The following is a 25,374-nucleotide window of genomic DNA, read 5'->3' as shown; positions in this document are numbered from 1 at the left end:
TGTTTTCCTGTATGTGACATTAAAATATATATATGTAATTAGCACTCATTTTTAATGAAATGATATTTTTAATTATCTTATTTACCAAGATAATAATCCTCTTTTTTCCAGTATTTTCCACCAGCAGCACATTTTTGGGACGTATTGAACATTTCCATCATTTTTCTAAGTGATCCTTTGCTTAATACATAACCTGCTTGAGCAACATTATACGGTTGACCCCACATTACAACAGCATGACCCAAATAATAATTTTCTTCATAGTTTAATGGAGCAACTATATAACGTAAGTTTTCCAAAATCACCATCATATCATCTTTTACAAAAAGTATCCATTGCTTGACCTCATCATCTTTCCATATATAATTCATAATTTCACATAAAAAATGCCAAGAAGATTGAAATTTTATTGTAAAATTTATGATTGGTATTTGGGAATCTTGTATTCGCTGTCCAAAAAAATAAATTCGATTGCAATGACTACCCCAAGTGTCTTTTATGGATCTGCCTAATTTAACTTTCTCCACAAAAACAATACATGTAATAAATATTTTGGATTTTAACCAATCTGATTCCAATGTTACTAGTTTCTGTGAAATATTTGCTGATTCTGGTTCATATAAATAACGATCCATATCTATTGCATTTCTTTGTAAATTATACATTGCAAACCACTTATTGTACGATACATTTTCTAATCCCTTTGTCAAATTGCTTTTGACCCAATTACGAAACTTAATTCCTCGAGAGAACAAATTTATAGGTGTCATCCACACTATAGATAAATCGTCCGAATAATGTTGATACTGCCATTTTTTCTCATTATAAATAGCATTTTCATTAACAAAACTTCCTATGAAGTAAAATAACGAGGCTAGAAAAAAGCCAATTCCAAATCCAATTAGAAATGTAGATCTTCGTTGTAATGGATAGAAGGACATGGTAACAATAAATTGTTATTTAGCTGCAAATCATAAATTTCTATCTATAAATACTCTAACACAATCACTATAACTGTCACAAGAAATTATCAATCAAGGATATATGAATTTAATGAGACAATAACCTTTAGTCAATGTTAATGTCAATCCATCTGGTTGTATATCACATAATATATATATAAATATAATTGCAAATAATAATTCGTGACACCATCATGTAACTGAAACTTAAAAATGATTACGTTTATTGTAAACCGGTTTGGTATGAATCATACACAAAGTAGAGCCAATTAATCAATTAATAATCATAATAATTGAGTTATTATTAGTTTTATAGATTAAAGTTATGAATTTATTACGTCTCATTAAGAACTTGGTTTTGAGATAAATGAAAGGATTACTTACAATAACAAATACAGATATCTATTCGTTCTAACTTTTTCAATCTCATGTCATTACCAATCATTATTGGTCTTATCTACGTATCAAACATATAAGTCGTATCCAAGCAGGCTCCCCAAACTTCTATATACAAAAAAAAACAGCTTACAACTTCAACCATGTACCTGCAAAACTAGATGGCGCAGTGATATATCAGTGTAGTTTCTTTATTTGTGTGTGTGTGTGTGTAAGTACTTATTAACATACACACATTGGAAGATCATCCGTTTATGCTAAATATATGTAAGTGTATACATAATATATAAACAAGTAGATTATTGGGAACAAATCTTTATTTATGAATATTATCATCATTGCAAACGATGTGTATGACACGTGACATAATAATGTTTGCATGTTTATAATAGCATTTTAAAAACTTCATTATTAATTCCATGAATTAGTATCTACAATGAATCCAAACATATAGTTTATGATAATTAAATCTAATAATAGCTTTTCTCAAGATAAAAAAATAAAACTTGCAATTATATCTGCATATTGCAGTCAGTATTCTATTTATTTTTATGGTCAATTAAAAAAAAGAAAAGAAAAAAGGAAAAGATAATAGTATTCTTTAATAAGGCAATTATGTTATCACATGACTCACATATTCATAAATATCAAATATAAACAATTTTACATCCTTTTACAAACCATTGCCTATGCAACATAGGAACCGATATCCTTCAGTCATTAACCTAAAATCTCATGAATATTTTTCCTGATCAAAAGTCAGGTAAAATCTCATTAATGGTATTATATCACGTCTTACTCTGGAATTTGATATGGTGGTTTTTTTTTTTTTTATGATTATATAATTTATAAACGCATATCAGAAATCGCATTAATTTTAATAAGTGTGAATCCATTGCATTTACTCACAGTTATGGCAATGCTTAGAAGAAGGATTCTCCTTCTAGGGATCTTACATATTAAATTAAAATTATAAATATATTAAGGAGTCCTAGGATTCACGAATTACTAAAATCAATAGCACAAGATAATATGGGACGGAGAAGTATTGACAAATTAAAAATATTCTTATTTACCACAGTCTATTAGGGCACTTGGTACTTCTAATGTCATGTCGACAACTTTGACTTTCTTCATCAAAAATAGTACCTTCTTCACAAACAAAGCGAAAATCTAAGACTTGCTTTGGAGTAAAACCAGGAGAGCAGTAATGAAATAGTCGACAATCTCTCATGTCACCATAAAATCTATACATTTCTCTTTCCAGACAATTAAAGCTGCCATATATTTTTGAAATGGAGAACGACTTGTCTTTCAATCGTCGATTCGATTCTAAAGATGGAATTTTATCCACATTTTCAATTATAGTTGAACTAGGTGTAGAGATTGGATGATTACTAGAATGTACATTTTCAGTTGTAGTAACTGTTACATCGTTAAAATAATAGCCAGTAGTCACAGAAGTTGTAATTTCTGCTGTCTCTGTATGCTTCTTTTCATCTATGTATTCTTTATCTGTCACAGTGGGAATAACCGTTGGTATAGTCGATATATCCATGATATCTTCGTTTATTATATCTTTTGTAATTGTACTTGTTTCTGTAGTATCTGAAATGTTATTTGTATCACTGCTGTGGGAAGTAACATCTGTTACCGTGGGGAGTGTTGATAATCTTGATAATGGATATGAAGTGAAATTTTCAATATTTGAATTTAAAGATTGTGAATCTGTACTATCAGTAGATGATGTGACAATTTGAGTTCCGCTTAAATTTTCTACATATTTAATCGTCGTACTTTCAATATTTAATTCTTCATTCTTTTTTACAGTGCTTGTAGGCACAGTAGTAGGTGGTCTTCGAGTTGGTAGAGTAAGTTTCCTAATAACTGGCTTTGGTACTAACTCATTATAAGATTTTGGCGGTTTCGCTGGTTTTGGATTAAACAGAGGTAGTCTCGATTTTATGATCACTGGATTTGGTGTTGTTGTTGGAGGAATATAATTGTAATTTTTTCTAAGTGAAAAAGGTTTAAAGAGATTGGGTACAGAACGAGTAGTTGTGGTTGAAGTTGTTGTTGGTACAGTCGTAGTTGGTATAGTCATTGTTGGTACAATTGTTGGTACAGTTGTTGTTGATACAGTCACTGTTGGCACAGTTATTGTTGGCATTGTTGTTGGTGGTAAAGATGATATTGATAACGTAGTTGGTGACGTTGATGGCAAAGATGTTAGTGATAGTGTAGTTGATGACATTGTTGATGATATCAACGTTGATAATGTCAACGCCTCTATTGTGCTCTTTGAAGTTGATTCGGTAGTCAATTGCTGTTCATTACTTTCAATCAATTTTGAAAAATCTTTAGTGTCCTTTTCTTGTGTTAGTTCTTCTTTCTCCAATTTAATATTATCCGTTTTAATATCATCTATATTCTTTGATAACTTTTCATTAATACTTACAACTTTAATATCTTTTTCCATCTTATCATCATTTGGATTCTCAGTATTTATCAGAGACTCTTGTTCCTTATAATTATGTGGCTCATAATTATCATCAACGTAATCTTGTATAGAAGGTTCAACAGAGACTATCTCTTTTTCCGTATTACTTTCCGTTTTACTTATCCTTGGTAACTCGTCAATAAATTTTAAAACACCTGTCGTACTATCTTCCTGTTCAACAGATTCAGAATTTTCAATTTCTGCAGAATTAGTTGCAGTTTCATATGACTCTGTTACTTGTTCATGATCGTCAGATTCTATCGAAGCGGTAAAATCTTCTATACTACCAGATTCTTTATAATCGTCTATATTATCCCAGGTATAATCTGATTGATTCATAGGATAATCATATTCAGGAAAATCTTCACTTAAAACTGTACTTTCTATATTTTTAATCGTAGGATGTTCATGCAAGTGAAATTCTTCTTTATCTGTATGTGTAATATTATTATCTTTGCCTTTGTGGTAAACTTCTTCAGACGAATAATTTTCTTCTAACTTCGTCGTTGCTCCTTCGTGAGAATGTTTTTTATTTTCTAAATGATCACGTTCGTTATCGTCAGAAATTTCACTTGAAGTTTTTTCAAATTCTTTATCCTTACCATTCGTCGTTGATACATCATTTGTAGTTTGATATTGTTCCACTGAAATCTCTTCTGTATAAGAATTGACTTTCTTATTAGTAATATCTACTTTTTCTTCAGAATTTTCTAAAGAAACATACGTTGCTTCCGTAGTTTCTCCATTTTCTGTATTAGATTCATCTTTATTCTCTATACTTTCATTTGATGATTCTAATGCTTTCTGATCATTTAGTAATTGATACCTACTAGAATTATTTATTTTCCCTAAATTATCTACATTCGTTTTTTCGGAATCATATTTGACTACGTTATTAATTTGCGTACGTTTCTTTCCAACATTTTCTTTATTCGATGTTATATCTTTTGCAAATTTAGAACTATACTTTATCACAGAATCGATTGCTTTTACGTCTCGTATATTAGACTTATTAGAATCATAATTGTCTATCTGTTCTTCAACTTCTGTTTCAAAATGAGAGGTAGATATATTTGTCGTTAGTTCAGTATCTTCAGAATCAATAATTTCAATCTCACTATCATTTTCTTTTTGATGCTTTCTTTTTGCAGACATTTTTCTTCTAGATATCCTCGAATGAAGTTTCTTTGTTGGAGTATCATTTCTAGAAGTATCAACAATCTCAGTAGTAGTAATTAAATCTTCCATTATCTTGGAAGAAATTATCTTCTCGTTATTAGATTTTTTATCAGTTCTTTCTGAATGATTTTCCACTTCATCATCCTCCTCATCATATAAATAATCTTTATTATCATTTATTATTTTATCTTCTGAATTACCATAACTTGTTGTTTCTGGTTCTTTTTTATCCACAGAAGAGATATTAGAATTTGTAACGATACTAAGAGGTTTAGCTATTTTATTTGTAGATGATTTTTTATCTACATTTTTATTACTATCTTCTTCCGACGTAAATATATCACTATTCGTAATACGTTTAATTCCCATATCAGAAACTATTTCAGTTTCTCTTTCCTGTTCATTTTTATTGGACTTATCTGAATCGTTATATGAAACTATATCTGAATCTACATCTGGAGTTTTAGTAGTATTACTATTCAAAAACCATGTTACCTCAAAACTATTATCATCATTCGTATTGGTATTATTAATTGATGCAACTAACTCAGTTGTTGCATCTACGTTGGAATCTGTTTCAGAATCTGTATATTCATTGAGATCCAATACTTCTATACTAGAACTATGAATATTTTCTACATTTTCTTCAGATTCTTTTTGTACATGTTCAGATATTTTTTCATCCTGATCCTCCTCCTCCTCCTCTTCCTCTTCCTCCTCCTCCTCCTCCTCTTCTTCTTCTTCTTCATCCGAATTTAAATTTATATGACGAGAAGCTTTCGTTTCTAAATCTTCAAGAGTATGACCATTTTTAATTCTAACGCGCGACTCGGAATTTTTCTCGGCATTTTTATTACCATCGCTATTTCTTATATCGACCTTTTTATCTTCTTTCAATCGTTTATCATCAAATATACTGGTACGTCTCAAGCGTCTTAAATTTATATCTACTGAATCTACACCATGAACTCTCGAGTTTAAATTCGTTTCTTTATAAGCTGTAGAAGAATCATCGAGTTCCGTTAAAAATCTTTTTCTTCTATGACCTTTTTCAACTTTACGTAAAATAGCACGACGATGATTGCAAAGTTTAGGTACATCGCGATAAAACGGATCAAACGATTCATCTCCTTCCTTGTAATCGTCATAAGTAGCCGGAATCGTAGGAAGAGGTATAGTTACTAATTGCGTAGTGTTAAGAGGTCTTCCTGTTTCATCGCTAACACTAGCTTTAGCTGTAACAATCACCCTAGATTGAGAAGGTAGCAAGGGTGGTGGTGGATTTTGTATAATCCTTTGAATATCTGGCGGTGGTAGATTTATGGTTATATGATGTGGCTTTAACTGTGGAACTGGAATAGGAGGTGGAACATGAATGTGTTGAATAATTTGTCCATTAGAAGATGTCGATGGTAAAGGTTTCGGCGATGTCCTTGGAGTTGGATAAAAAGATTTAATCGTTGTTTCAACGCTAGCCGGAGTAGGAAGTATGTTCGAAGAAATTCTTTGCTGGGACGAAGTTTGACTATCTTTCTGTTCCTCTTGTTGCGAGGGTACTGGAGATATCGATAATTTAGAAACCTACAAAACAAATCAATGTTAGATTCTTCTTCTTTTTTCTTTTTTTTTTTTAAATAAAAGAAAAAAGTCTTAACTACGATATAAAAATGTTAATAATCCATAGATAATAGTATCACCTTTCCTTTGTTGGTTGATTGGATAGCTTCTAAAGGAGTTATACTATGCTTACGATGTTCATTGTCACGATACTCGGACGTATCTCGTGGATTATGCACGTTAAAAGATTCTGTAGTACTGACAATTCCATGATTATTATAAATTGGATTTATCAATGCCGGATTACTCGGATTTCTATCCAATAAAGTTTGAATAGTCGAAGATGTAATATGAAAGAGTGGCGATATAGTTGATGGTTCGTTACGAATAATTTGTGGACTTGCAGTAGAACTGAATCTAATTTGATGAGCTTGAGGTACTTCTTGGACGGTTGTAGAACTAACACCTTGATTACTAAACAATTGATAGGAAGTCGCTTGATTATCGTTTCTCTCATCATTGTGAAGGATGTATTGATGATGATATCCTTGTCTAAACTGTTGTTGTGGATATCCAGTTGAGTGTTGATATGAACCTCTAGCCGTTGTAGTAGATGGTTTACTTGGTCGTGATGTTGTAGTCGTTGTAGTGCCAGCTGTAGGATGTACCGAGGTAGTACGTTGATTATTTTCCACGGATTCTGAAGGATTATCTTCGTCGTCGCTCTCGTGTAAGCTGCGTCAAGATATTCACGATATTATTATACGAACAATAAGTTTCATCATTCTTTGTTTTACTTATATCATTCTTCGTAATAATAAAAATATTTTTCTTCTTGTTTATATATATACATATTACATATCATTTTATTAAATATTATTGATTATAATCGATACTTCTTATTGTTAATATTAATATAAATATACTATATTTTAATATTAACGTTAATATAGTATATTATAATTGTAATTGATACTTCTTACACTTAATATTAATATAAATGATATTATTAATCTTAATTTAATGAATATATTATTAATATAAATGATATTTCTTACATTCCTCTATCTTACCCAAATGTGACGGCATTGTTGCCATAGAGCTCCAAATTCAGATTATAAAACTGCTCGCTCTTACTGCAATCAACCTCGTCGACACGTTCACAGACTCTAGTCTCCTGATCGAAGATGGTTCCATTCAAACAAAGGAACCTTATGTCCATAATCTCGTCTGAAACCAAGTCTCACGGTGAAGAAGAGGAACATTATTCGGGGATGCTCATATATGTATACTTGGGTGGTAGATAAATAGGTGTTCAATCGATCGACACCGTTCTTTCTCTCTTTTTTTTTAAATCCATTATTATTATTATTATTATTATCATTATTATAAATCTCAGATATCATTAAACGTACCTTCATAGTAATCATACAAGACAAACAAAAAATGTAATAATTACTTTTAACTTTTTACTTTGAACTGAAAACTAGTTATACAAATTATTGAGAAACTCCTCTTCAGAAGGTCATAAGTTCATTAATCTTCTCTATGTTGAAAAAATAGCTCATAATTTACCGTCGAAACTTTCAAACAACATTACTCACAAGTGATTGTGCAAAGCAATTTAAACGTCAGCAATTTGCGTGGACAGATAGATATCTCGCGGAATCCGTTTATTCTGTACGAAGGAACGATAGTTGTTTTAATTAGATTAAATGATATCATAATAAATTATTAGAACAAATGTTAATTTCAAATTATAGTAGAAATACAAAGTTATCGATTTCATCGAATGCAATCGAATACGATCGAATGTAATCGAAAAGGTCCCCTCTTAATGGCTCCTCAAGCGCAAAGTTAAAGTTTTGTAATAGATCGAGAGATCACCCGCAGAGAATGTCACGGTCGTTGAGGAACGTTTACTGACCTAAGTCGAGACTCAAGAGTGTCTGGCACTACCGTCTCGTCGCGAGAGTCTTATCTCTCTTACCCTATTACTTTACATATATATGTATATATGTAAACATGTAGATGTACATCAATTATCAATGTTTTTCAATATATCAATCGAGACCATTCTATTATATATCGAAGAATAAAATTTACATGTATATATATATTATATATATAAATCCATTCACAAAATAGGATTTGTGAAAACATTGATTTGCACAAACATTGATTTGTTAATTGATTTCTAATTAAAAAAAATATATAAGTCAGTAAGGGTTCCTTCCATCGACGAATAGATCTTAAAAATAAAGGATTGATTTGATTAATAATGATCGACAAGTATCAGCTATGCTGATAGAGGTGTGGCATTAATCGGAGTAACTTATCTACTAACTTATCTGCATATAAAAACAGATATATATATATATATATATATATATATATATATATAAATCTATTAGATCGAAAAAAATATTCTAAATTACCTTTCTGACCGATCGTGCATACATGAAACATTTGACATCCAGTTTCGAGATCCGCATAATAACCACCGATCACTTTTCCTTGGCACGAAAAGTTAGTATCCGGCAGATTATGGAAGTCCAAATACTTCTAAGAACATTGAGACAATTAAAAACTATCATCGAGATTTTTTGTTTTTTTAAATTATTGATTCTAATATCTAACAGTCTGAATTTCTTATATAATTCCTTCTAATCCAATATTTCTGTGGTCTCTATACTAAAATATAACATAAAAAAGAAATTATGTTACATAGCTTATATTAATATTATTATATCGTAATAATTAATCTCATATGTAAATTATTACATGACATTATATATAAATAATTATTATTTATAACACTCACGATAGCTTCGCTTGCGCTGCACGGAGGTAGTAAGCCATGTTGAAAATTTAGAACTGACAAGAAAGCTAAAACAAAAATATGCGAAAACATGACACACACATATATATATATAATATATACATATCTTTATATATTTGTTTAATATATCACAGGTAATAATATTTATGATATAAAGTTGAAAATCATAGGTATTGAATTTAAATAAAACAATTCAATGATTTTCTTAAACGATACATTAGTTTCTTCGTGACAATAGTTATCCTTTATCATTTTCTCTGGTTGAACTGATTTACACAGCGTTATGTGTGGTATGCGAGCATTTATGAGTTACATGTAAAGATATATATATATTCATATATACATATATATATAATATATATGTGTATATATATATTATATGTAAGAAAGTACACGCAAGAGACGAATACACGTAGTCATTGTTATTCGAGGCCTGCCACGGGAAACGGAAGTCCTCCATTATCCTCAAGATACCCGGTATATACCGAGACTACAAGACATTCTACATTCACGTTGATCCCGAAAAAAAAAGAAAATTTTTTTATCACTAAATATCGACAATGAATCGTTAGAAAAAAATCATTTCCTCCTTTCACATATACATGTACATTTTTTTTTTCTTTCTTAAATACGAATACAAGTGGTATATAAATTTCCCAACTTCTTCGATATATTTCTTCATTTCTTTTTATAATTATTAAAAGATCAATTATTTTATTTTTATTTTTTACCAGATTAATTTCTCTCTCTTTCTCTTTCTTTGAATCTCTCTCTCTCTCTCTCTCTCTCTCTCTCTTTCTCTAACTTTCTCAATGAATTAATTATTATCGAATAAAATAATCTTACTTCATTATTTAATAATTTTAAGTTTATATGCATGCCACTTTAATATAAATTTAATTTACTATTCTTAAAATGAAATCTCATGAATAAATATTCATAAATAATGAATTCTTCCTTCGAATAACGTTTATCTAAATATTTTAATTAATTAGTCGAATATCTATTACTAAAATCTGTTTAATTAATAATAAACATATAATGGAAAGTTTCTTATTGTTATAAATGAAATATATATGTACGTATTCCTTGATCGGTGAAAGCTCAACGAGTTAGACCTTTAGACGAGGAAATCATTAGAAAAAACCATAAAAAAAAAAAAGAAAGAAAAAAATAATTACTTAATTGTATGTCACACATACATTCGTATATTCACATTGAAAAATTGAATTCTATTGGTATGTGTAGAACATTCGCGATGCATATGTAACATATGCAACGAATGCCCTATATCGACTCGCGTGAAAGGCAAACGGTAGCACAAGATATTTCCTTTGATTCGTTTTAATTAAGAAACGCCCGAGATAGCGATCAACACTTCGATGGAAAATAATATTATATCTTGTTTTTACTTATGTACTAAGAATAGAACTAATAATAATAATAATAATAGATATATCAGATTTTACTGAATATAATTTTTATAAATCATTATATACTTCTCTTTTTATTATTATTTCTTTTTAAACAATTTTCATTCCTCATATTTACATGTTAATCCTATATAAATCAACTTTTTTCATATCTACATAAAAATTATATGATATCGAAATCAGAAATGTTTTTCCTTTTCTACTTCAAAAACTTTGATAATAAAAATCTTGATAGTTACTTGTGCTAATATAATTATACTATAATAAACATAACACTTGTATAATCGTATTAAAAAAAAAAAAGAAAATATGATAAATGAAAACAAATATATATAGCGACATGACTGTAACTTCGAATATTCCATAGCATTATCGAAAATCAATTTGCAATTTATTATCATATAAATAATGAGGAAGTTTTCATGTTGATAAGTATCATGTACTCTTCCTCTTGTTAATCATCACGATCATTTAAATTCAGCTCATTACAATAGGTTCAATGAATGACGTAAGATGTAAAAAAAAAAAAGAAGAAGAAGAAGAGTCAACCTTCTATCGTATTAATTAGTCGACAAATGATACAACTTAGAGAAGTGTCTCCACGCGTACGTACGTACGTACGTATGCGAACGAATGAATTTCTGTATTTCCTAGCTTTGCATCTGTGAATTGTAAGAAGGAAAGTAGCGTTAGTAAGTAGCTATGAATTGCGAGAAAACATAGTGAACCGTGACGAAATTTCCTCCAACAAGAAAATTCTCTTACGGAAAGCGAGTCGTACTTTCTGGTAAACTCGTGATATGCAAAAAAAAAACGAAAGAAAAAAAATTAGAATACGTCTGCGTGAAAGGAGGTTTGCAAAAGTAGCAACGTGGGCGATACTTCGTTAGATTTTTATTTCTAAGTAATAACCGATGATTGAAAATCTTTCGTCTCTTGGATTGACATACGAACTGTGTGATTTACAAGTATCGAGTATGAAATATAAAAAGAGAAAAATAGATGTGTCCCTCTCTCTCTTTCTCTCTCTCTCTCTCTCTTTCTTGGTGGGATATTTATTCTCATGGATAAATAACTCAATACGAGTCATGCGTTGTATTTTCATTTCTAACGAAGAGAAATTGAAACTGCCGAACGACGAGAAATTCCCATTGTCTTTCATGAGTTAAACATTAATTAGTACTGGCCTAGATAGCGTGAAATTTTCATAGCGACCAAAGTGATATCTTCGATTCATAACGGTGTCAAACGAGATTCAATGGAATACCGCACGCGTGCACACAAAACCATAATGTTTAAAACCATAATAATATAGATAATATATACGTATACTTATCTCAATTTTAATCTTGTATATAAATTAAATGAGAAATTTCACGATATATATATATATAGTATGTATGTAGTAGACAAATTTTCTATACTAAACATCCTATTATCATTGAAATGAATACCGTGTCCGTTATACCGTTCTAACGTATAGAACCTGATGATTAAATCCTTACCCTGATATTCCCGGAAGCCCGATTACCCGGCTCTTGATTCACCGTAACTCCGATTATCTGGACAGACAACATGCAAATCTTGTAATCGAATGTACAAAGTTCGAAAATAATTATGCTAAATGAGAAAGTGTGAGATTTCAAAAGTGAAAGTTTATTCAAAATAGTTCTTTCGAGAGATCCGATTTATTAATTCTCTCTAAATAAATATAATTTTCCCGCAAAATTATCTCTCTTTTCAACAAAGATATATATATACACACACACACATGTATATATATATATATATATATAAATAAAAAAATGTATATAGACATAAATGAATTATTAATTTTCATCTGTTCTGTTGTATGTGCACGCGCGCATGCATCTTCTTTTATTAAAGTAATAAGTTTGAAAGATGATAGAGATCATTCGTCCATTAGGAATAAATGAAATGCGATGAGAAAAATGAATGAAGGGAGAGAATGTAGAGAAGAGAAAATATTGTCGCGAATATAAACGCAAGTACTTACAAACGCCTCTTCTCTGTCTCTTTCGTTCTCCAAGTTCAATCGCTAGCTAAACTCGCGTTGTTACTTGCACGTTCGAAAATAGTAACGCGCGTCACCAAGGTTTGCCATCCGGTATGAGACCGGTTTAAGGATGAAACTAACGATACCGAGAGCCTTTCATTCCTTTGGAAGGTCGCTTCAAGGATGAAAGTAAAGATCGAAGATGTAGAAAAGTAGTGTAGTCAGGTAAACAACAATTTTTAACTGACTAACTAAATCAAAATAAATTCGAGATAGGATAATCTTGATGAAATGTTTCATAAGAGAATCAACGTATGACATCAGCTAATAAAAAGCCACCATTAATTCAGTCGTTTTAAATGTAACGACGAGTGATGGCTTAGAATGGATCTAAAAAAAGAAAAAAGAGAAAAGAAAGATACAAAAAAAGAAATGCGAATGACTTTCGGAGTCATCGTCGCTGTCAGTTTTTTTTTTTATTTTTCTTTTGCTCGCGTATAAAGTAATTATTCGGCCAACGTGAGAGAGTGAAATTAAGATCGTGACTGAGTAATGTGCGTCTTACGTGACTTCGGCACCAAGAGACACGCTTCGAAAGGTCTAACCGCATCCTTGCGCCGGAGTCACGCGATTACATAAGGAGAAAAGTCAGTAGAGAAAGAAATGTATAGAGTACATATATAGATGGAACACTGATTTTGAATCAAGTAGTAGATATACGCGTAGAACGGTAGATCGATAAATTTTATGAAGTTCCCTTCTCTTCTTAACAATCTTAACAACGTTCTTCTAAGAATGAACACCATTTGGTACCACATGTATATCTATCAAGAATATACGTTTCTTAATCTAATCTATAAAAATAAAAAATAATTAACAAGACAAAAATAAACAATAAATCACAATTAACGTATACATGAGATGATGTAAGAGATTAATCATTAGATTTATACTTATATTCAAAAGCCATTGAACTTTTGTAAGTAAATGAATTCGATAATAACTTTCAGAGAGATTCTGATCGATCTTATTCGGCTGATCGTTTCGAATTGTACTGATCTACGAGTTTACAAGATAAAAAAAAAAGAAAGAAAGAAAGAAAGAAATAATAAAACGTATCTAGATAAAATATTATACATGATTATTAGCTTTAGTAGTAACGCAGAAGTCATCGACACAAGCAAATCAATTCGATCATAATTTACGAGGTGTGGCCTCCAGTCATTCTAATCATATTGTTTTCTCGTTTCGATCGATCCGTACGTTTCTTACAGCTAGAAATTTGTTAAGAATTAGAACCTATTAACAATGAACAATCCATTGATCTGTCAGTTCCAATGGATAAATCATAAAATGATCGAAAGTTTTGAAGCATATGTAATCTCGTTTTGTCTTACCCTGTAGTAGAAGTCCATGCAGCGCAAAGTTCATGGCTGCGCTATAATCGATTCCTTCGACCTATAAAATAAAAAGAAAAAATACAAAATAAAACAAATACAAAATAAAAAAATGTTAGTAAAAATTATTATTAACATTCTATGTACATTGTTATATTTATAAATATATATATATATAGAACTAAGTTTCCCCCCCCAAAAAAAAATAATAATAATCTTGGTATTTTACAAAGAACATTCTTTCGATTATTTCGACAACTTCCTTTTCTTTCTTTCTTCCTTTCTTTCTTTCTTTCTTTTTTTAGCTGTCCACTCAAAGTCTCTGGCAAATGTGGAATTATTCACGGGTATACCGTGATTTGAATTGAGCAAGGAACGTGACCTGAAATCGTTTCAAACGAAAGCGACGCAGTTGATTTGTTGCTTCGTTTCGTTAAGAAACATCGGAAATTTTTGGACGAGTATACGCGAGGATAAAAAAAATTTGTCGAGCGAAAAGTTTCTCGAGTATTATTTTCATCAACGATTTCTGTGTTATCTCCCATGTGTTATTTTCCTTATTGATTATTTTTTTCCTCTTGTTTATCTCGTTTCTAACATTGATATTTCGACGTATTACCGAACACTTTAAAATAAAATAAAGTGGTGAAAGTAGTTGTTCGCTCGCGGGTACAATCGGCCGATGAGAGTAACTATGATTTAACGATGACAGGGATTAAGCAATCGTTTCAACCTTCTTAAACCCTCCCATCGTAGAGCTGTACGATTAAAATGCATCCTCTAAAGTGAAACCTCTGTGATCTCTAAATAGACTTTATTTCTTAAACGAAATGAAAGGACACTCTTATTTAATCGCAAAATAGATTAGATATAATAATAACAAATAAAATCTATATCTAATCCGTTTATAGCAAAAAGAAAAAAAAAGTTAATAAATATTATAAGAAAAACGATCGGATTGGTTTCGTTCTTTCTCTCTCTCTCTCTTTTCTTTTCTCTTCTCATTATTTTAATTTTTTAATTTTTTGATATCTTTTTTCTTTTTCTTTTTTGTCAATTTCTTTAACTCACGAAGTTGATTTCACTTTGTTGAAGCGCAACACGTGTGAAAGAGAAAGGCGTTTCCACATCTTGTGCTTGATTCCAGAATAGTACCACTTATACTATTCAAACGAAATTTGTACATACATACTTTGCCGATGGCTCATAGAATTAAACACATTCAGACAATTCTAATCTATGCATACAATAATCGCTACCAATCTGCATACACAGTTATCTTATAAGTGGTCCTCGAAACACCAATACACTTAGTTAACTGCGGCACAAATGTTCTTTACGAAAGCTACTCACGTTTGATGTTGCTGCTTCTTACCGGCGGTGTAAATAATGAAATACCGAAGGTTAGCGCATAAACACGTGCATGCGTTATCCGTCATTGTAAATGTCAAGTTCAAAATATTAAGGACACGCTAGGAGGCATTAATAAATAAACTTGATATTTATTTAAGGGAATATCAAAGAAGAAAGAGAAAGAAAAAAAAAAGAGTATACGATCGAGACAAAGATATTTACGTTGAAATTATTACGTACGAAAGAGAGAGAGATGTCGCATCGTTAGAAAATTTGCATTACGCTTTCACTGCTCTAAAAAAAGAAAGAAAGAAGGAAAGAAAGAAAGAAAGAAAAAATATGTATATACCGTCGTACACACGTATTCGTTTTCTCCAGAAAGCGATCGATTCTCACGGCGATATTTGGAGTCATCCATACGTAAAACCGGCACATCGCGTCCGCGATTTGTTTCGAAGCAGCTACTAACAGAGACACGACGACCACGACGACGACGACGACGACGACGACGACGACACACGGCTTTCCCCCGATTCTGTGTCGTGAATGAAAGATACGTGCTCACTGGAAAGCGCCGCGCCTTTAACCGACTATATTTATCAAACAAATGTAACGATGAGAAAACAGAAAACCTTCTTAAGCAATTTAACTATATTATAAATACACAGTTTCGGTTAACGATTTCTTATATTACGATTTATTATTATAATACATTTCAACGACGTGTTTTCCATAGTTATCATAATTATCTAATTATAATTTAACGATAAGAAAGTGTATCTATTTTCGATCTATTGTCCATTACACAATTGCTATTAGTAATAATGATATATCTAACCATACGGGGTGTCCAATTATTTTTGTAATACCACAAGTAGGTACACCGCAAACTCGTGTGGTTAAAAGAAACCTAGGTAAATACGTACGTACCCTTTTATAAGTACGCGTATGTATTGTACATACATATGTATTGATACATACTCTTTTCGAACGATCTTCTTTGATCACTAATTACATGTTGCAACGCAACGAATTCGGACGTTTAACGTAAACAGTATCATCCTTGACACACTTTGCGCTACTAAAGAAAAAGAAAAAGAAAAAAAAAGAAAGAAAAAGAAAAAAGAACGGAAAACATCGATGGACTAATAATGAGTTGGTTAGCTTTCGAGTCGTCAAGAGGATCGTTAAAAAACAAAACTAAAGGGAAAAAAAAAAGAAATCGAAATACGGAAGCGTAACGTTTCCAAAAAATAAAAAAAAATAAAATAAAATAAATAAATTAATTAATTAATTAGTGAATAAAAAAAAAAAGAAATGAGAGAAAAAGAACGAATCTTCGTAAAAAAATGTATCGATGAAAGAAGAAAAAAATAATTTTGTTTCGCGACACCCAATTTAGAATTAAAGCAACTAGAAACGTTCATAATCGGCAGCGCCTGAAGCGCATCCTGAACTTTCTAAACCTATCACGGTTGCAGCAATGCGATCGTCCAATCGACCATAGCAGTTCATTCCCTTTCATGGTGAGTCACGACCGTCTTCTTCTTTGCTCCTCTCTTCTTGCGCATCTTCATTTCTGAGAAAACTATTTTCCGACTCCATTAAACCCCGATGATCAGACATATCTTACGTATCATGAATACGATCGTTCGCGATTACGTTAACGTAACAAGACATTTTCTTATTTCCGTCTCATCAATCTGTTATATCAATTTTATATCGTATTATAGTCATGAATTGCACACGTCAGTCACACAACGCCATTAGTAGCATTCACGAACAGTCATGAACTATTTCTTTCAAATACATCATATTTGACCCTAATCGTATATACATATACACAGAGAAAAGAGAGAAAGAGAGAGAGAGAGAGAGAGAGTTAAAAGCTTAACACAAATACGAATTAATCGTGTAGACTTAGAAAAGGATTGAAGTAAATAAGTAGGTAACTAATTAACTTTATCATGACATCGATTATTTAAAAAAAAAAAAAGTGACTTCATTAAAATTGTTTCTTTTGAAAGTAAAGTAATAAATCAACGTCTCGAGTTCCGAGTGAATTTCTTTTATTTTATTTTATTTTTTATTTTTTTTTTATTTTTTTAGGAAGTTGACTCAATGTTTTACAGGAACCATTTAGCATACTCGTGGTAACGCATTATCATCATTTTCACCTAATAAATCATCTCGTTTGTCGGCTCATTCGTATTGTTAAAACGGTATCATACTTGTTCCTCGCAAACTTAGTCAGTGTTAAAATTTTAAATCGTGTTCTCATAGGTTAAATAGGCTCAGTTCAATTAGCGATTTAAATGGTAAACGTTAAATGATATAAGAGAACACACGAATTCTTTTCATTTTCGCGATTTGCCATGGTTGAGCAAGATTTATAGTTTCAAGCGTGGGCAGCACGTTGTAAAGGCAAAGTTACGTAATATGCTTTCGATTATTGATCCTGTTCAACCGGTGACAGAATATAACTATTAACAGAAGAGTCATATCTTTTTTAAGATAATGATTAAATTGATTAACGATATCAAACAAGTTCGATTTTAAACGATTTTAAACGATTTTTTCTAATCAAATTTTTGTTTGTTAAGAAAAAGCAATTAACAATGTACAATTATATATAATTTCTTTTTATGATTACCCTTTTTATTTTATTTTTTGTTGTAATTAATCCAAAACAATTTTTATTATTTAATTTATTATTTAATTATTTTTGTTCTGTTTATTATTAATTGTAATTATTCCAAAACAATTTGTCCTTTCAACGATGAATGACGCTCCCTTTTTGAAAGGTAACATTTTTTTTCGTTGCAAGAGAAAACGTGAAATCGATACAAAGTAATCGACACTAGATCGACAATACTTTCCGGATCGTAGATACGATAAAGTAAGGTATGGATTTTCTACAAATTATTATCTAACGCATACCTCTGTGTACTTTTAAAATATCGGAGTTGAATCTCGAGGATCGACTTATAAAATGAACGAGAAAATATGATTGACCTTCGTTTAAATTAAACGCCATAATTAATGCAGATACACGAGGATCGATAATAATGTTAATTATATTTTAACTTTAACGACACCGATACACACACTATATATATATATATATATATATATATATATATATATATGTTTTATCAATGAATTTCAACAATTTCATCCGATTATGTATTGCAATTCATCTTAACATTTGAAACATCATTATAGATCATTAATATCGATTATATAATAACAATTATAAAAACAAGAGAGATCAAATCTGAAAGAATCGATATCATTGAAATATCCTCAAACGTTCTATGTAAACTTGCATAACGTTACTAGAAATGATAATTTTAAATGCAACGATTATTGAACGTTGGAGTGTGCACGTTGATTTTTCTAAGATACGAAGTGGTTTTCGATAGCAACCTACGAGTTTCGCTTTCTCGAGTTAGATAACTTCGTGAAATACAAGTATACAAGTAATTATTTTACCGTAAGTAAGTAAATAAATCATTCGAACGTTAAGTAATTCAAATGTTTCGATTCATCTTCCGAAAAAAAAAAGAAAAGAAAGAAAGAAAGAATAAAGAAATTCATATACGAATGTATATATGTAAATCTGTAAATATGTAATTCGAAAAATTTCTGATTTATATATTTAATATTTTATTTTATAATATTACGAGATGATAAAACTTTGTGTCAATTAGAAAGGTATTACATAAACGAGTTTAATGGAACACTAGAAGTAAAATAAATACGACCTATCGTAGTTCCGCTTGTTAGTATAGGACAGAACCAAAGGAGAGGACGAGAAATAGCGGTACTCGCTGGTCAAGTCACCGTCCAGTTAGTTAGCTTTCATTTTCGATAAGTGGCGTTTCGTTCGAACGCTTGAATTCTTCATAAAGGTCAGTAATCGTTCGTAAAACCCGTCGTTGATAAAAAAAAAGGACATTAAAAAAAGAAAAAGGAAAAGAAAAAAAAAAAGAGGAAAAAAAATAATATCCACGCTTTATTACAGCTTTGTCGGATTAAAACTGGAATGGTAAAAACTTTTCAGTAGAATTATTCATACGCTATAGTACGAATATACATATATGCAAATATTTAAGATAAAATTGAAAAAAAAAGAAAGAAAGAAAGAAAGAAAGAAAGAAAAAGAAAATTCAAGAACGGACAAGTACGAATTTAAATCAATCGAATTTTCTCGCGTTTTGAGAGAGAAACAAAACGGAATAAAACAAAAAAAAATAAAAAGAAAAAGGAAAAAAAAAATAAAAGAAAAATTCGAGAGCGAACAAGAATGAATTGAATTTTCCCGCTCGTTGTTCGAAAAGTAATACGTATATACGTATCAGTAGGAAAATGTTCAAATACAATAGACGACACCATGAAAAATAAATTCTACGTAAGCTCGTATAATCGCTATTTATATTTAACGATTTAAGCAACGCATTATTCTATTCCACGATTGGAAACTTTCGTTGCGACATGAATCGCGTTGGAACGTTGGTTATCGAAGATATGGAAGAAAGAAAAAAAAAAGCTTTCCTACAAAGCTGACGAACGACATTATAAAGAGAATAAAGAAAACAAAAGAATAACTAATATACTAAGGATTATTGTAACATTATCTTAACAATAATAAAATATTACAATCCATAAATCAGATATTTCAAATGACGCGCCATTTTACGCTCGGCCAACTGTCCGATGGTATTTGAAACTTGCCGCGGTGAAAGTTAGACGCTAAACATGTGTTTTTATATTGGCTGATACAATTTTACGATAGTATTGCATATTTATAAGGAGTTAACACGCGATTTCCTTACGAAGTAGTTCCTCTGCGTATAACCTCCAATCGTCACTTCAAATCACGATCTACGATCTTTCAAATATTTTTACTCGACCGAGCATGAATTTTCCTTCCCCAATTTTCTCTCTTTCCCTGTCTCTATCTATCTCTTTCTCTCTATCAATCTAAAACATTAATACATAAAGACTGTAGAAAAGACGAAGTAAAAAACATAGCTATAAGATTTTCCTCTATTCTCTCTCTTTCTCTCTCTCTCTCTCTCTCTCTCTCCTTTTATACTTTCATTTGCACACGTGCCATGCTCGCATAGTACGCCTACGGAAAGTGCAGTAAGGCTGCCTTGTCGAATCGTGTCCAAGTATTTGTTGTTATCCTCGACGTAATCGAGAACTTTGAATGAGAAGAAAGTGGATACCGTTCGATTTCTATATATCTCTTGCGAGTAGCGAAGCTAACGAGCGAAGATCTTTCTCGAGGAACGAGGAAATCGATGTGTCTACGATTGTATATGATGTCTGTGTGTGTATGTGTGTGAAGAGAGAAAAGAGAGAGAGAGAGAGAGAGAAAGAGAGAGAAAGAGAGGTTAGGAAAGACACGACATAACAAAGGAAGATTTCTTATCGCATAATATTCAAACATCTCCTTTTGCTTTTTAAATTGATTCGATTACGTATACGAACGAACGTGTTACGATGAAAAATTTTCAATCCGGTTATTCCTTTCCCTTCAGTCAGTCAGTCAGTCAGTTAGTTAGTTAATTAGTTCTCTCTCTTTCTCTCTCTCTATCTGTCTGTCTGTCTCTGTCTCTCTCTTTCTTTTTTCTTATTGTCAATTTACGTTTCTCCAAATAATAGTAATAGTAATAGTTTAATCGCATAGTAAAACTCGACGATGAAAAAGAAAAGAATTCACGTTTGATCGTAAGGCGAGAGTAAATCGAGCCACCGCGTTCGACTTTCGTTTAGGTTGACAACAGTGCTAAGCCCTTTCACCTATATCACAACTATATCACTCGTTACGCCACTGGACGTAATACTAGGATTCGAATGGGCGTTTTAAAATAAATAGGCCGAGGACGTCGAGATATATATATATAATATATATGTATATATGCAATTCTTGTTACAAACTTACTGTGTCTCTAATAATGATATATTTAATGTTCTCGACTAATCGTTAGAAATCATTCGACAGTTACTTACTTATTTATATACTATTCTTTTCTTTCATTCGCGAGATAAACATTTGCAATATCCAACGATTCGTCTTTTCCTATGTACCGATCAGAGAAATAACTTTCTAAAAATTCGTTCTAAAAAAATGTAAGTATGACTGCTCAATCGAAACTCCAATATGTGTGATATATGTATATATGTATGTGTGTGTGTATATATATATATATATATGCATCTACGTATGTATACGTTTAATAACAGTAACGATTTACCGTTACGTCGACTGACCTTATATGAAGATAACATTCCATATTGCTTTACAAGATATGTAACATGATACTTGTACTCTTTCTGCTATTATCATTATTATTTATTATTATCATTATTACTATTATAAAATTCCAAATAGCAATTTTATAAACACCCTATATAAGAAAGCATTCCCGTATCGTTACCTAACGGCGAGAAATCCGAGGCCCGTTTCACTTCACAGCTGTCCGATATAACAGCACTATCGATAATGACGCGTATTTCTGATTTTACCGTATTAAAATGCTATTTGTAATGAACATTTGGTAATACACCATATGATGTACACTTTTCAATGTTATAAATGTTAAATATCATTTCTACAATATATATATATATATATTCGTATAATCTTTAATAAAACGTAGTAGGAAATATAATAAAAGGTCATTATAATCTTATTTCCATCGAAAATTATTATCTAATAACTTTCAACGCGGATGCGTTTGTCTTAATAAATCATCAAACGAATAATTTTTATAATACAAGTAATAAAATAATACGTACCTACCCGTGGCTCGTATTCCAATGACGATCAGAGAACTTCTCGAGATGTATCCTCGATCGTTGATGTTTCTTGCGAAAGTATCCTCTTCTTCAACAGATATCCGTGTTGTTATTCGTCGAACTATCATTCTCCATCGAGACCCGTCAACTCGCACACGTTGATCGACCGATCCACATCGCACATACGAGCTCTCATTCTGAATTCTTCCGGATCTTCTGAAGATCGAACGAAACGTTTCAAAAAATAACGCGATCCGATCTCCCAATGGAGACGATTTCAAATATTTTCAAAATTTCACGAATTTCGCGCGTAAACGTGACTCGAAGCGCCCCCCTCCTCCCTCCTCCTTCGTCTTAACGGCACTTTGAAAAGTAGCCACGAGATTGGACGACGATTAATATCATCAAAACGAATTATGTTTCGATTCTTTGTTTGATTTACGTTTTCTTTTCTCTCTCTCTCTCTCTCTCTCTCTCTCTCTCTCTCTTCTTTAAAAATTAGATATCCCTTGTAATATCTCCGATCTGCCTCTTTCTATTTTTCTTTTTCTCTTTTTACGTTCCTTGAATTAATTTTCTTTTCTTCTTCTTCTAATTCTTCTTCTTCTTCTTCTTTTTTTTTTTGTTCTTTCTCTCTTTTCTCTTTCTTTCGTTTTTCTTTTGTTTCGACGATAGTTTTACGAACACAACATACTGCGTAATACGTTTTGTCTGTCGGCTTTCTTTTTTTTAATTCGATTTCTTTCTTTCTTTCTTTTTTATTCTCTTTTTCTTTCTTTCAATCGATCATCGATATTCAAAACACGTACGATGACTCGACCGTTAGCCGAAACACATAAAAAATCATGCTAACCTACCGCTTTGGATGCCTTCGTAAGACTGAAGTCGTCGTCCCTCTAGTGACCGAGTAGGTGCACGGCTTTCTCATCCCTTCTCTCTCTCTCTCTCTCTCTCTCTCTTTCTTTCTCTCTCTTTCTCTCTTTCTCTCTTTTTCTCTTCCTTTTTCTTCATCCTTTCTCTCCGTTCCTTTTTCGCGCGATCTCTCTTAACAACGTCGTGTTGAACATGTCGAATGCAAGGATACCGGAAGGCCACCAAAAAAACGAATTGAAAGAACCTTCGAAGAATAAAACATTCACACGATGAAAAATATGTTATTATTTTCACACTTGAAATTTTATGTATATATATATATATATATATATAAGAATAATTGTATTAATAAAACAATAACGTATTATAGAAATATACATATTTGTCAATGATATAATTATTTCTGATCGAAACTTCTAGTCGATGACCGTTGATACACTTTTCATAATATCTTACAAACTCGACACTCCACTTCACTTCACTTCGTTCGTTTCATTTTTCTTATTAATCGTTTCGAAGAAGAAAAAAAAGAAGAAAGATAGAAAAAAAAGGAACGAGACTATAAAATACTGTTACTTTCAGCTCTATCTTTAAGGCGTAAGAGAGAATGTAGACAAAAATAAAGAAAACCAGACTGGATGTGGATCGGTTGGTAGTATCGTATACCAGTGTGCATAAGTAGTTGGCCAATGATCGTCTGTTACGCAAGTTACAAGATAGATGGGGTATATAATATTATTGACAGGAGTATATAATATAGAAATAATACTAAAGTCAAAAAATTATCTTGCGAAGATCCCTGTTGGTAAAATAAAAAAAAAAAAGAAAGAAAGGTTATGTACAAATCAGTAATGAAAAAACGTTTCCACGTTGTAATACGATTTTCGTTCTTTTACGTATAATCCATAAGAAGAGTTTTCTCAAGGACTTAAAGGACCATACTATCGAATCCGTAGATTGTTACTGTGCTCGATCGAAAATGAAACTTTCGGAAAAAGAAAGGTAAGAGGGAAGCTGTGTCGAAAGAAAAATATACAGAAGCAAAAAAAAAAAAAAACAAAAACGAGCGTCGACCTTCACGACAATTCACCGGTTGGTAGTTACACCTCTTGTTCCCTTTGCTCGAATTTACTTTGAAGTAAGAGTACAAGTCAACTTTCGATCGACTCTGACCGATGGAGAGTAAAAGTGGTGCACGTACAAATTCCTTCGAAGAAAAAGAGAACAATTACATACGTCGTTTGACTTTATCTCGTCGCGAAACTTTTTCAAAATCATTCTTCCATTTTAGCCAATAAAAACGAAGCGCGACTAAAGGATCTGATTTTGTTTTGTTTTGTTCCGTTTTCCTGTTGTTGTTTTTTTTTTCTTTTTTCTTTTTTTATTTTTTAATTCCATCGAATCCTGAATCGAATTCTTGAAAATCATACTCGTATATGTATATATGTATATATGTGCGTGCGTGTGTGTATGTATATGTATATAATAGCTACATTAAAGCTAGCTATAGCAGAGAAAGGCAACCACCCACTGAATTACACAACTTCTCGCTTTAGTTATTAGTATGTGACGTTTACTGAGTTATTCAACCAGACAAACTGTATCGCGATAAAATTGTCACACGCTTAACGTTACCTTTAAAGCTCTATAATTTAAAACTAATTCAATTTCGTAATAATCTAATCACGATCACGAAATCTTATCTCTCTTTCTCTTTCTCTATCCCTCCCCCTCTCTCTCTCTCTCTCTCTCTCTCTCTCTCTCTCTCTCTCTCTCTCTCTCTCTCTCTCAAACACTTTAGATATTAATAGAAAATTATTCGTTCGAGATTAATTCAGTTTAATTCTTTTTATCTTAATCGTACGATGTATGTCGATGTGTGATTTCATTGCTTCATTAAAGGTAATAACGAAGGCGAATTATTCTTAAATCTACGATGACACATTCGTACGTAGGCAACACAGAAATGCATTGCTAATGTATCCTTGCTACATGCGGAGGCTGTAGCAGAGAATTGCAAATTATTGGCTGAGGAAATGTAAGAGCGATTTT

The 25,374-nt window shown here is 31.4% G+C and overlaps 1 protein-coding gene across 18 annotated transcripts; it reads right to left on the bottom strand.

Moving 5' to 3' along the window:
• Positions 1 to 827: 827 nt before the first annotated feature.
• LOC127071062 (uncharacterized protein DDB_G0284459-like) lies at positions 828 to 23,562 on the bottom strand. 18 transcript variants are annotated; one of them, XM_051009889.1, is made up of 10 exons: positions 22,450 to 22,525; positions 14,284 to 14,344; positions 12,375 to 12,431; positions 9,419 to 9,483; positions 9,033 to 9,159; positions 7,668 to 7,836; positions 6,735 to 7,329; positions 1,347 to 6,618; positions 1,067 to 1,168; positions 828 to 874 (listed from the first exon to the last, which is right to left on the bottom strand). In XM_051009889.1, exons 5-8 carry the CDS (start codon positions 9,061 to 9,063, stop codon positions 2,431 to 2,433), a joined length of 4,983 nt encoding a protein of 1,660 aa, XP_050865846.1. In that variant the 5' UTR covers positions 9,064 to 9,159; positions 9,419 to 9,483; positions 12,375 to 12,431; positions 14,284 to 14,344; positions 22,450 to 22,525; the 3' UTR covers positions 828 to 874; positions 1,067 to 1,168; positions 1,347 to 2,430. The 18 variants fall into 18 exon arrangements, with proteins under 18 accessions (XP_050865846.1, XP_050865851.1, XP_050865847.1 ...); XM_051009894.1 differs by having other exon boundaries at positions 9,033 to 9,156; XM_051009890.1 differs by having other exon boundaries at positions 22,454 to 22,486.
• Between the last annotated feature and the right edge of the window lie 1,812 nt (positions 23,563 to 25,374).

This window comes from Vespula vulgaris, chromosome 20 (genome assembly GCF_905475345.1).
Source record: "Vespula vulgaris chromosome 20, iyVesVulg1.1, whole genome shotgun sequence".
NCBI lineage: Eukaryota > Metazoa > Arthropoda > Insecta > Hymenoptera > Vespidae > Vespula > Vespula vulgaris.
This window is presented reverse-complemented; position numbering and strand designations above follow the sequence as displayed.

Bases quoted from the DNA above. Each gene is read 5' to 3' on its own strand.
- LOC127071062 (XM_051009879.1), bottom strand. From the start codon at position 16,054: ATGGATGACTCCAAATATCGCCGTGAGAATCGATCGCTTTCTGGAGAA. The intron at 14,345-15,985 runs GTATATACATAT...TTTATTTTATAG, and splicing joins ACGAATACGTGTGTACGACG to GTCGAAGGAATCGATTATAG. The intron at 7,837-9,032 runs GTAATTTAGAAT...CTTCACCGTGAG, and splicing joins ATGCACGATCGGTCAGAAAG to ACTTGGTTTCAGACGAGATT.